Here is a 13,381-nt window from a genome sequence, read left to right as displayed (position 1 = left end):
GACTCTGTCTCAAAAAAAAAAAAAAGAAAAGAAAATAGAAAATTAGCCAGGCATGGTGGTGCACACCTATAGTCCCAGCTACTTGGGAGGCTGCAGTGGGAGACTCCCTTAAGCCCAGGTTTGAGGCTGCAGTGGGCCGTGATCATGCCACTGAACTCCAGCCTAGGTGATAGAGCAAGACCTTGTCTCTAAACTAAAAAAGGCAAAACCCTCATAGAAGAGGCGAAGACTTTGGAGCCCCAGGCTTTTTGCTTGGCCTGCTTGAGTAGATGGGGCTCACCAGGTTTGATGGAGAGAGAACGTCTGTTGAGTAATCCCTATCTTCCCCCATACCCCAAAGAAAGAAGCCATCTTTCATCCTCACCTTTCCCCTGATCAAGGCTTTCAAAGCAATCCGTGCAATTAGGTAGGACCAGATGACATGCAGAACCTGTAGGGTCAGCAGCAGGCCATTGAGGAGCCACCATGAAGCATAAGGCCCGATTATCTCCCAACTCTCAAAGAGGGTCGTGTTCAGAATCCTAGAAGAGGGAGGCCAATAGTGAGATTCTAGAGTCAAAGCTCAGAAGACAGGGATGAAGCCGAGTCCTAGGGATGCAGAGCCCTGTGTGTTTTCCTACCAGCCCTTTTATCAGCTGAAGTTCCAGGGACTGTCATCCACAGTAAGAAAATAAAGAAAGGGAGGAGCCTGTTGTGTTTTCTATCCTTAGGGACAGGGAAGGATATATAAATCTTAGGAACTGATGGATTAAGTCACATTATTAATCACTTCAAATATGCAGAGTTTCACGAAATTAGGACAGAAGTGGGACTCTAATCCTAGGAATGACTCAGCTCCTCAGACACATATAGGATAGGACAGTAGGTAGCTGATTCCCATAAAGCAGTGAATGTAGAAGTGAAAGGAGACGGGGGGGGCGGGGGAGGGAGGGGGGAGAGAGAAAGAGAGAGAGAGAATGTGGGTGTGTTGATGGTTGGGACCAGAGCTGGAACACAAGCAAGAAGGGCCTGAGAATTGTATCAACAGGGCAAAAGAAGGCAAAGGAATTACTTAGGCATAAAATTAGGACTGTTCCTCAGAGATGAGTCAAAAAAACCAGAAGCCAACCGAGTCAGGTACTCTGAGTCTGGATCCGACCTTGCTAGAAATACGGTGTGAGGCAGCAGAGGTCCTATGAGAGTCCATAAAAGGTCAGCACAGGCCAAGGTAAAAGCAGGGCAATAGGGTTCTTGTGTTCTATTGGTAAAAATAGAATAGAATAGAACAGAAAAACTGAATGGGCAAAATGAGAATTGGCAAAAGGTATCATTAGGCTCATACCTACCACAACTCTACAGCCCTACCACTTACCAGAATGGATAGATTCCTAGACGTGTAACCATAAAAACAGCACTGAAGATAACAAAAAGGGTGTCACAGAGCCGCTGATACTTGGCATAATTGGCCAGCTTGGCTGCCTGGAGAAAGGAAGAAAGAATTGAGCTGGGGAGAAAGTCCTCACATAGGAAAAAAAGAAAAGAAGAAGGAGATGGAGAAGGATTGGGTTTTTACCTCCAGCAGGAAGTCTGAGACATCATGGAGACACATGACCAGAGCTCCTGCTCGAACCATGTTGTTGATGTAGGAGAAGGAGATAAGCCCAATGGTGACCAAGTGATGCACAAACATGATCAGGAAGTCCTAGGAAGGAATGGAAATAGAAGAGGGAGGTAGAAGCTGGGCCGTAGAAACACCAGCCAGCCCAATGTCCTGCATTATTCTCTGAGGATCTTACCCCACCCCGTATATAATAGTTTCCACTGGCCGGGCACAGTGGCTCACGCCTGTAATCCCAGCACTTTGGGAGGGCAAGGTGGGCGGATCACCCGAGGTCAGGAGTTCGAGCTCAGCCTGACCAACATGGTGAAACCCTATCTCTACTAAAAATACAAAAATAAGCCAGGCGTGGTGGCGCACACCTGTAATTCCAGCTACTCGGGAGGCTGACGCAGGAGAATTGCTGGAACCTAGGAGGCAGAGGTTGCAGTGAGCCAATATTGCGCCACGGCACTCTAGTCTGGGCGAAAGAGTGAGACTCCGTCTCAAAAAAAAAAAAAGTTTCCATTCTGCTTAGACTCTCCTTTGGCTACCTAGCATTTAACTGAACACCCCTACATCAGTGACTGACCCATACTCTATGTTAATACAGCTCAAAGGCCAGAAAGTAAAAACTTCCTTTGGTAACTGCAGAATATATATAGCGTGGATGCTGAACTGCCACCTGGGGATAACTTCCCAGTGGGACATACAAGCCTTAGAGTTCTCTGAGATTCTATGACTCTTCTGTTTTAATGAGAGAAACGTCAACCACAAGGACCTAATAGAAGGGATAGGTTTGTGGCTCTAATCTCCTCTTGGGTTCAAATGTCAAGTTACATCTAGGGAAGTCTCTAAATACTTGAGTTATCAGACACATCTATTAAATACTTCTCCGTTTATTATTTTTAAAACTTAAATATGTATTTCAAACTTTCTTATATGTATCACAATTAAAATAAAATTTTAATAAAGTGACCTGTGTCTTCTGACCATAGGAGAGTAAAAGGCATAAAAATTGAGTATCAAGTTTCTATGTTAGATAACACTAACAACCTGATTAAGTTTTAATTCATTCCCATAAATGCTAACCCTGGTTTTCTTCACCAAAGATAACCCTGAGTTAGTGACAGATTAGGGTTAGAGCTGCTGGAACCACATTATTTCAGGTAGACGCTAATAAAAAAGTAAAGATTCTGCCTTTTCTATTTGGTTGTATAAAACTTAAGTCATTTCTAACTCTGTCACTATCTGGGCAAGTCATCTCACCTCTCTCAATCTTTGCTTCCTGAACAATAGCAGGAAGAGAGTAAAACTCCTTCCAATTGACTTTCTTTGAGTAAGTGGGGTTACCAGAAAGGGAGTACAGAGAAAGCAAGTGTCCCTAATGCCATGTGAAAGCCATTATCCAGCTTTTCTGGAATCAGGTGTTTTTTCTAAATAAGGCATTGCTATCCCCCAATTCTGACTAGGATTTTTTTCTTTAGATATGTAAGAAGCTTAAAGAAGAATACGGAAAAAAGTATGCTTCTTAGCTGGTTAATTGTTCTCATCCTGGGGCTTCCCTGAATGTCTTAAATATACTTCATCATTAATTCAGTCTCATTTCTGGGAACATTACAAAAAGCTAAGAGTCCATCAAACCCAGTTTCTCCTTTTGCGGTCTCAGGGAAGATAATACATCATAATGGCAGTCATGGAAGCTGCTAGAAAGGAGGATGCAATAAGTTGGGGACTTGAGGGGGCCAACGTCCTTACCTTTCTTTTAATGTCTGTAAACTGAGAAAACATAAGGGACCAATAGAAGGCCAATTCCATGATATAATAGTAATAAAGCCCACTTGAAAGAGGCTGCAAGAGAGAAAGAAGTAGTTAGAGTACCGGCTAGTCAAACGTGCATTCCATCTCTCCAACTTTCTCTGCCTTGGAGGACCAATACCCCAAACTATTAGACATTTCCCCTCCCCATTATCTCCCAAGATATGCAATAGCTAACAGACTTTGGATTGGTGTAGAGACTTAAGCCTCTTCCCTCGCTCCTCTGCACACCCATCTTCAGCTCTCATCTTGCAGAGATGAGATACAGTTAACACATACTATAACACAATCAAATCAGTATGTCTAGGATTCTGGGCAATTAATGCTTTTCACAGGATTGAATACACATAGGCCTTCTCCTTTTCCACCCCTTTAGCAGTTCTTTGACATATTTCCAGTATAGATTACAACCAAGATGCTCTTTTTTTTTTTTTGAGACGGAGTCTCGCTCTGTCGCCCAGGCAGGAGTGCAGTGGCCGGATCTCGGCTCACTGCAAGCTCCGCCTCCCGGGTTCACGCCATTCTCCTGCCTCAGCCTCCGGAGTAGCTGGGACTACAGGCGCCCGCCACCTCGCCCGGCTAGTTTTTTGTGTTTTTTTTTTTAGTAGAGACGTAGTAGAGACGGAGTTTCACCATGTTAGCCAGGATGGTCTCGATCTCCTGACCTCATGATCCGCCCGTCTCGGCCTCCCAAAGTGCTGGGATTACAGGCTTGAGCCACGGTGCCCGGCCCAAGATGCTCTTAATGGGATTTCAAGTTACCCTTGATACAAAAAAGACATCTGAACCAGAAAGTACCTCATTAAATACCAGAGAACTGCTTTTCTTTCTAGCCCAATTAGGGTGAATATAATGGGGAAAATCAGAACAAAAAACTCACTGGATTTCATTGCTATGGGGGTCTCAGGAATAGATACCTCATATGACTCTTAGCAGTGGGAAAATTAATAAAAATAAAAAATAGATACCCTGAATATATGACTTAAAGAGACTCAGCCCCTAATCCCTCAATCCCAAGGAAACACACCATCTGTCCTGGGGACTGGCAAAGGACCCTCACTCACTCCATCTTACACACTTTCAAGACCTCTACTCTGAAACAACTCAGATCCTACCTGAAATGGATAGTTATGCCAGCACTGTCGGATGTCCCAGAACCAAGGTGACTAAGAGAAAACAGATAATCCATGTCAGTCCTCAAGATTCTCACCTGGCTTCAAGATCTACCCCATATATCCCCTTCTCTCTAGGCTGGGGCAAAAGAGAGACAGGAAAGCCCCCAAACAGATTTAAGGGCTCCCTAAAGGATCAATAAATAGCTAGATTGTTCATCTACAACAGAGTGTTATAAATAGAAAAACTATGCTTTGAGGTAAATAAGAACAATGAGAGTTTTAGGATAGTTTTAGGAAGTATCACCACCTGGAATATATATACAGGAAGACAGTGATTCATTTGATAACCAAGAAAGATATCTCCATGCCAGGTTCAGAAGTCAAAACTAATCATCTCTAACGGAATAATAATTATGTCCTTTAAGGAGTTTGTGTACATCATATTTGCTGCTGGATTTCTTATCATTAAATTGTTCATAATATTGTCTTATTATCCTTTCAATGACTATAGGATCTGTAGTGATAACCCTTCCCATATTGGTAATTCATATTTTCTTTTTTTGTTGGAGTTTGTCCATTTTAATCAGACCTTTCAAAGAATGAACTTTTGGCTTTATTAATTTTATCCATGGTCAGGCACAGCAGCTCACACCTGTTAATCCCTGCACTTTGGGAGGCTGAAGTGGGTGGATTGCTTGAGCCCAGGAGTTCAAGACCAATTTGGGCAACATAGTGAAACCCCATCTCTAAAAAAATACAAAAATTAGCCCAGTGTGGTTGTGCATATGCCTGTAGTCTCAAGTTTCTTGGGAGGCTGAGGTGGTAGCATCGCCTGAGCCTGGGAAGTTGAGGCTGCAGTGAGCTGTGATCATGCAACTGCACTCCAGCCTGGGTGACAGAGTAAGACCCTGTTTTAAGCAAAAACAAAAATAGGCCAGGCATGGTCTATTACAGGCTCATACCTGTAATCCCAGCACTTTGGGAGGTGGAGGTGGGAGGATCACCTGAGGTTAGGAGTTCGAGGTTAGCCTGGCCAACATGGTGAAAATCTGTCTCTACCAAAAATACAAAAATTAGCTGGGCCTGGTGGCGTACTCCAATAGTCCCAGCTACTCGGGAGGCTGAGGCAGGAGAATCGCTTGAACCCAGGAAGCAGAGGTTGCAGTGAGCCGAGATTGCACCACTGCACTCCAGCCTGGGAGACAGAGCGAGACTCTGTCTCAGACAAACAAAAACCCCACAAATGTATCCATTGTTTATCTAATGCCTATTTCATTAATTTCCACTTATTTACTTTATTATCGTTTTTTAGAAATGGGGTCTCCACTCCAGCCCGGGCGACAGAGCAAGACTCCGTCTCAAAAAAAAAAAAAAAAAAAAGAAATGGGGTCTCACTATAGAGATTGGATCTCGTTATCTTGCCCAAGCTGATCTTGAACTCCTGGGCTTAAGTGATCCTCCCACTTCAGCCTCCCAAAGTGTGGGGAGTACAGGGGTAAGCCACCACGCCTGGCCAATTTCTGCTTATTTTTTTATTATTTCCTTCCTTTAACCTATTTTGCTTATCTTTTTCAAGAACCTAAAGCAGAAACTTAGATTAACTTTAAACCTTTCTTTTGTAATATTAACATTTAAAGCTATAAATTTCCCTCTAAGTATGTTTTATCTGTATCCCAGAAATTTTAATATGTTTTACTTTTAGCATCATTCAATTAAAAATATTTTCTTATTTCTCTTGTGATTTTTTATTTGATCCACAGGTTATTGAGAAGAGTTGTTTAACTTCCATTTTTTTTTGAGACAGAGTCTTGCTCTGTCACCCAGGCTGGAGTGAAGTGGCGTGATTTCGGCTCATTGCAACCTCAGCCTCCCAGGTTCAAGCGATTCTCGTGCCTCAGCCTCCCCAGCAGTTGGGATTACAGGCACACACCACCATGCCTGGCTAATTTTTCGTATTTTTAGTAGAGACGGAGTTTTGCCATATTGCCCAGGCTGGTCTTGAACTCCTGAGCTCAGGCAATCTGCCCGCCTCAGCCTCCCAGAGTGCTAGGATTACAGGTGTGAGCAACCGCACACGGGCGACTTCCAAATATTTTCCATGTCTCTCATTACAATTGACTTCTAATTTAATTCCATTATGGTCAGAGAACACATTCTTTAAGATTTCAATATTTTGAAATTTATGGAGACTTATTTTATGGCCCAGCATTAGTTTATCTTTCTACATGCACTTAAAAATTATATGTCTTCTTCAGCTGTTGGTGTAGTGTTTTATAAATGTCAATTAGGTAAAACTGGTTGATCATGTCATTCATATATTTTACATCTTTAGTGATTATTTATTTATTTATTTATTTATTTATTTATTTATTTATTTTGCCTAAGGTTTAGGTCAATTACTGAGAGAAAAGTATTAACATCTTCAAGTACAACTGTATATTTGTCTATTCCTTTACTTCTGCCAGTTTTTTGTCTATAATATTTTGAAAACACAGTGATATCATTTAGAGAGAAATAGTATGGTACAGGGAAAAAAACATGAACTCAGGAATCAAAAAGCCTGAAATTCTTCTTCCTTCTTTTTCTGAGGCAGAGTCTTGCTCTGTCACCCAGGCTGGAATGTAGTGGCTCCATCACTGCTCACTGCAGCCTTGACCTCCTGGGCTCAAGCGACTCTACTATGTTAGTCTCCTGAGTAGCTGGGACTACAGGTACACGCCACCACACCAGGCTAATTTTTGTAGAGACGGTGTTTCACCATGTTGCCCAGGTTGGTCTTGAACTCCTGGGCTCAAATGATCTGCCCATCTTGGCCTCCCAAAGTGTTAAAATTACAGATATGAGCCACTGTGCCCGGCCCCCCGAAATTCTCCTTTGACTCTGACAATTAACTAAAAAGTGAGAATAATACCCGTTTCACCCACTTTAAAGGGTTGATTCCATTTCTCCTCCTTCAATTTTTGTCAAGTGCTTTGTAAACCATTAAGTATTACGCTGATTTAGTTATTACTGATATTACTAGTATCTTCTAGGGAGAAGCAGTAGAGTTATAAGGTTACTGAAGTCAGGCCCCAGACAGAAGACAATCTATTAGGATATAAACCTGGACTGTGGGCATCACAGAGGAGGAAAAGTTGGGGGAAATATAAAGATATAAAGGTATTTATGCCAGGCACAGTGGCTCACGCCTGAAATCCCAGCATTCTGGGAGGCCGAGGTGGGTGGATCACCTGAGGTCAGGAGTTCAAGACCAGCCTGGCCAACATGGTGAAACCCCATCTCTACTAAAAATACAAAAATTAGCCAGGTATGGTCATGTGCACCTGTAGTCCCAGCTACTCAGGAGGCTAAGGTAAGAGAATCGCTTGAACCCAAGAGGCGGAGGTTGCAAGTGAGCTGAGATTCCACCACTGCACTCCAGCCTGGGTGACAGAGCGAGATTCTGTCTCAAAAAAAAAAAAAAAGAAAAAAAAATCTAAAGGTATTTAACGCTTGCTTCTAGATTAACTCTTATTTCTAGAGATCTAGGCATGATTAGAACCCAACAGAGGACTAGAGAAAGTTAAGACTCACCGACCAGAGAAATCTAATTCCATAGCAGAATATACATAAATAAAATGTGAATCTCCACCTGGGTGGGCAAAGAGGAGAGGTTAGACAAATGTCCACTGAAACCAAAGTCTCTGAGGCTAGGGAAGTCAAGATAGCAAATCTGGGGATAAGAGAGTTACTGGTGAGAAAGAGGATCAATTCCTAGAATAGGGGCAACTACTGTCATTTAAAAAGCCAAAGACAGGGGTGGTGGCTCACGCCTGTAATCCCAGCACTTTGGGAGGCCGAGGCGGGCGGATCACCAGGTCAAGAGATCGAGACCATCCTAGCCAACATAGTGAAACCTCGTCTCTACTAAGAATACAAAAATTAGCTGGGCATGGTGGCGCACGCCTGTAGTCCCAGCTACTCAGGAGGCTGAGGCAGAAGAAGAGATTGAACACAGGAGGTGCAGGTTGCAGTGAGCCGAGATCGTGCCACTGCATTCCAGTCTGGTGACAGAGCGAGATTCCGTCTCAAAAAAAAAAACAAAAAACAAACAAAGCCAAAGACAGAGTCATCTTCCACTAGGAAAAATATTAGGCTTTATCATCAGACTCCCTAGCATTTTTCTTTACATGACAATTACTAATACAGTGCTCAGAGGATAATTAGAAAAAGCTCAATAAAATGAAGAATAGTATTTCCCAGAAAAGGAATGCTTCCTAAAAATTGTCAACTTACAGCAAGCAAGCTAGTACTCCCTCTATTAAGGTATATATGTGTTAGTACATCTACTTACATAAGTACAGTTATAAGGATTTACTCCCAATCTATTTAGGAAAAGGAAACAAAATGGAACCATACCTAGGTTAGTGGCAACATGTCCAAGAAACTTAAGGGAATCAGTGTTCCAGTTCCCTTCTTTCCTACCAATAATAGGCTGAGTTAGCTCTCTATATCCATTAACTGTTGTCCTAACAACAGAAGTGATTTTCAAAAAAGAAAACTTCAGTCCAGTTATATCCCACCCTCTTCCTTATTCCCTCCCTCCCTCCCTCCTTGCATACTTACATGCTTTCACAGAATTTAGTGAGCGTTGGGGGCTTGTCCTGATTCCTCCTATGGCGAAACCAGCATTGGATTTTTCGGACATTCCAATCCAGCTGCTTTGACAGGCCCTCCAGCCTTTTCTTATCAGGATACTGTAAATGTATAACCAGAGTCACAACACCCCTGTCTCCTCAGACCCCTCCTTCAATCCCATTGACTAGCTGAGTGATAAGGTATGACAGCCACAGTGGCTCAAGTGATGTTTATCTTCCCAAGCTTTATCCCAAAGTCATTTTTAGTAAGAAATTTTATCTTACATATCAAGGACCTGTACTGCTCACCTATACACATCCTTGTTTCGACTCTTCCTCCAGCCCAAGCTGAGTAAAAGAGGATATTAAAAACCCAAATTGCAGGCCAGGCATGGTGGCTCATGCCTGTAATCCTGGGATTTTTGGAGGCCGAGGGCCGAAGGATGGCTTGAGCTCAGGAGTTCCAGACCAGCCTGGGCAACATGGCAAAACCTTGTCTCTCCAAAAAACCAACAAAAAACCCAAACTGCAAAGGCTATCAGTACCGTCTCCATCTCGATTACACAACTAGGCAGTGGCAGAAACTGGAACAAGGAAAAACAAAAACAAGATACGGTGTGTGTTTGGGGAAGAGGGGTAAAGGTGGCTGCTGGGCCTAAAACTCAAACATACTACTATGTAAACTTCACATATGTAGGGCCCAAAGGTTTCCCCTGAGGGGATAAAGCTCTCCGTATGGCTACATAGACTACTCAAACATGAAAGATCATCCCATCCTATCCTTATCCTTAGATATATGTGCTGTCTATCCTTCCCTGCCCCATGGAGCAACACCTTGTGTGAATTTTCCTCTGTTTCTTTGCCCACTTACCTTGGTGATAGATACGAACACCTTTTCAAGGATGGCATTGGGTTGGGCCTGATAAGGACCACTGTCCTCGATGCCAATATGGAGTGCACAGGGTTTGGCAATAAACCTGTAATGGAGAAAACCCAAGGGCCAATTCTTTTAAAATAATTTTTATTTGTAATTGACACATAAGAATTGTACATATTTATGGGGTACAATGTGATGTTTCAATGCATGTATACATAGGATAATGATGAAACTGGGGTAGTTACCATATCCATCACTTTCAACATTTATCACTTCTTTATGGTGACAATATTCACTAGCCTCAGCCTCCCAAAATGCTGGGATAACAGGTATGAGCCACTGTGCTGGCTGGAAGCTTTTTAGAAATGCATAATCTTGAGCCCATCTCAGACTTGCAAAATCAGAACCTGCGCTTTAACAAGATTCCCAGGTGATTCACATGTCCATTAGAATGTGAGAACCACTAATCTACTTCATAAGGATCTTGTAAGTATTCAATGAGATAATGTATATGAAAGACCCTGGCACAAAGGAGGTGATTAATAAATGGCAGTTTTCCTTACATCAGAAGACCAAGATCTTAATTGGAGGGAAAAGTAGAACTGAGACTAAGCTCTTCCTGCATATAGATATCCTGGGTGTTGGATACCTTCCTGCCTAACCAAGAGGTTAGGGAAATACTTCGATCTTTCAGGAGTCGAGAAGAAAGAAATCAGGAAGCTAGGACAGGGGAGAAGGAAATTACCTATTAGCACTCTATCCTAGTCTCAGATCTACTAATAAGGCATATAAACTTGGTAAAATCACTTATCTCTTGGGTCTTGGTTTCACCATCTAAAAGAAGAGGTTATATCAAGCAGAGTCCCATGGATTTAAATTTCTAAAAAGAATTAAAAAGCCGGGCGCAGTGGCTCACGCCTGTAATCCCAGCACTTTGGGAGGCGGAGGCAGGAGGATCACAAGGTCAGCAGTTTGAGACCAGCCTGGCCAACAACATAGTGAAACCCTGTCTCTACTAAAAATACAAAAAAAATTAGCTGGGCTTGGTGGCAGGCGCCTGTAATCCCAGCTACTTGGGAGACTGAGGCAGGAGAATTGTTTGAACCCTGGAGGCGGAGGTTGCAGTGAGCCGAGATCGCGCCACTGCACTCCAGCCCAGGCGATGGTGCGAGAATCCATCTCAAAAAAAAACCCAATAAAAAATAAAAAGAGGTTATGAGATGATTTTTAAGATTTCTTTTTCTGTATCTAAGATTCTATGATGTTATCATTGATTGATTATAATTAATTTCTAACTTTTGAATCTTTGAAAATTGAGGAACTATTCCTTGGTTCTTCAAGAAGGATCTGGCCGGGCACGGTGGCTGAAGCCTGTAATCCCAGCACTTTGGGAGGCCGAGACGGGCGGATCACGAGGTCAGGAGATCGAGACCATCCTGGCTAACACGGTGAAACCCCGTCTCTACTAAAAATACAAAAAATTAGCCGGGCGAGGTGGCCGGCACCTGTGGTCCCAGCTACTCGGGAGGCTGAGGCAGGAGAATGGCGTGAACCCGGGAGGCGGAGGTTGCAGTGAGCTGAGTGAGATCCAGCCACTGCACTCCAGCCTGGGCGACAGAGCAAGACTGTCTCAAAAAAAAAAAAAAAAAAGGGTCTATATTCTGCTCACCTGGGTGAAGCCAATTTTAAAATTACTATTATCCGGATCATGGTGTGGACTTAATAATCTAGCATTGTCATTAGCTCACATCCTGCCCTCATTAGTTCAGAGTTTGGTGAAAAGCATAAAGCTACTCATATCCAGTCAGTTCCAGCTATATGGAGCCTAAGAACATTTGACAAATACTTGTTGAGTGTTTATTTTGTGCTACAGAATGAAGCTTTATTATGATATTTTCCAGACGTGATTGGAAAAGAATCTTTTCTAATTTGTGATAAAAATTAAATATATAGATTTAGTTATACAGTTAATTAATTATTTACTGAAGAAAGTGAAATTATTTGAAATTAATAGCTTTTGAGAAATTACTAATTCTACATCATACAAAAGGCTGGCATTTGGTATAATTTATAAAATAGGTATCTAGGCTGGGTGCGGTGGCTCATGCCTGTAATCCCAGCACTTTGGGAGGCTGAGGTAGGTGGATCACGAGGTCAGGAGTTCGAGACCAGCCTATCCAACATGGTGAAACCTCATCTCGACTAAAAATACAAAAAGCTGGGCGTGGTGGTGGGCGCCTGTAACCCCAGCTACTCAGGAGGCTGAGGCAGGAGAATTGCTTTTACCCAGAAGGGGGAAATTACAATGAGCTGAGATTGCGCCATTGCACTCTGACCTGGGCGACAGAGCGAGACTCCATCTCCAAAAAAGATACCTAGGCTGGTCAATTTCCAGAGCCTGGCATTCATCCTTTCTGCTACATCAGCATTTCTCAAAGTGTGGTTTACAGACCCCTGGGGAATCCAGAGACCCTTTCAGTGGGTCTACAAGGTCAAAACTATCTTCATAATAATTCTATAATTTCATAAAAATCCTTTCTGTCTCATGAGAGTACAGTGGAACTTTCCACAAGTTACATGACATATAACAACAGACTGAATGCAGACGCTGACACGAGACTACAACTGCCAGATATTTTAAAAAATGTTAAAATGCTACTCTTCTCAGTTTTTTGTTTTGGAAAACAGTTATTTTTCATAAAACGTAATGAGTTCATTGTTATTTATTTATATTGAGACAGGGTCTCACTCTGTCACCCAGGCTGGAGTGCAGTGGTGTGATCACTGCTCACTGCAGCCTTGACCTCCTCAGCTCAAGTGATCCTCCCACCTCAGCCTCTCAAGTAGCTGGGACTACAGGTGTTGGCCATGCCCAGCTAATTAAAAAAAATTTTTTTTTGTAGAGACAGGGTTTCACCATGTTTCCCAGGCCATTGCTATTTTTAAATGAATTAATAAATATGGGCTGGGCACGGTGGCTAATGCCTGTTATCCTAGCACTTTGGGAGGCTCAGACAGATGGATCAGTTGAGCCCAGGAGTTCGAGACCAGCCTGGGAAACATGGTGAAACCCTGTCTCTGCCCAAAACACAAAAGTTAGACAGGTGTGGTAGCTCATACCTGTAGTCCCAGCAACTTGGGAGGTTGAGGTGGGAGGATCGCTTGAGCCTCGGAAGTTGAGGCTGCAGTGGGCTGTCATTGCGCCACTGCACTTCAGCCTGTGTGACAGAGCCAGATCCTGTCTCAAAAATAAAGAGGCTGGACCGGTGGCTCATGTCTGTAATCCCAGCACTTTGGGAGTCTGAGGTGGGCAGACTGCTTGAGCTCAGGAGTTCAAGACCAGGCTGGCCAACATGGTGAAACCCCATCTCTACCAAAA

At 43.0% G+C, this 13,381-nt stretch overlaps 1 protein-coding gene across 2 annotated transcripts in view; it reads right to left on the bottom strand.

Annotated features, from left to right (window-relative positions):
- CERS5 (ceramide synthase 5) overlaps positions 1-13,381 on the bottom strand; it is a 43,036-nt gene that overhangs the window by 5,162 nt on the left and 24,493 nt on the right. The window contains exons 1-9 of one of the 2 annotated variants that reach the window (XM_011936140.1): positions 10,816-10,836; positions 9,997-10,104; positions 9,115-9,245; positions 8,083-8,140; positions 4,510-4,560; positions 3,335-3,427; positions 1,553-1,681; positions 1,352-1,458; positions 365-521 (exon numbers count right to left, since the gene is read on the bottom strand). In XM_011936140.1, the coding sequence (XP_011791530.1) occupies positions 365-521; positions 1,352-1,458; positions 1,553-1,681; positions 3,335-3,427; positions 4,510-4,560; positions 8,083-8,140; positions 9,115-9,245; positions 9,997-10,104; positions 10,816-10,836 (855 nt within the window). Of the gene's footprint in view, positions 1-364; positions 522-1,351; positions 1,459-1,552; positions 1,682-3,334; positions 3,428-4,509; positions 4,561-8,082; positions 8,141-9,114; positions 9,246-9,996; positions 10,105-10,815; positions 10,837-13,381 lie in introns of those variants that run through there. The other variant, XM_011936139.1, reaches the window with a different exon arrangement.

This window comes from Colobus angolensis, unplaced genomic scaffold, assembly GCF_000951035.1.
Source record: "Colobus angolensis palliatus isolate OR3802 unplaced genomic scaffold, Cang.pa_1.0 Scaffold151, whole genome shotgun sequence".
NCBI lineage: Eukaryota > Metazoa > Chordata > Mammalia > Primates > Cercopithecidae > Colobus > Colobus angolensis.
The sequence above is the reverse complement of the archived record's forward strand: the minus strand, read 5'-3'. Positions and strand labels throughout refer to the sequence as shown.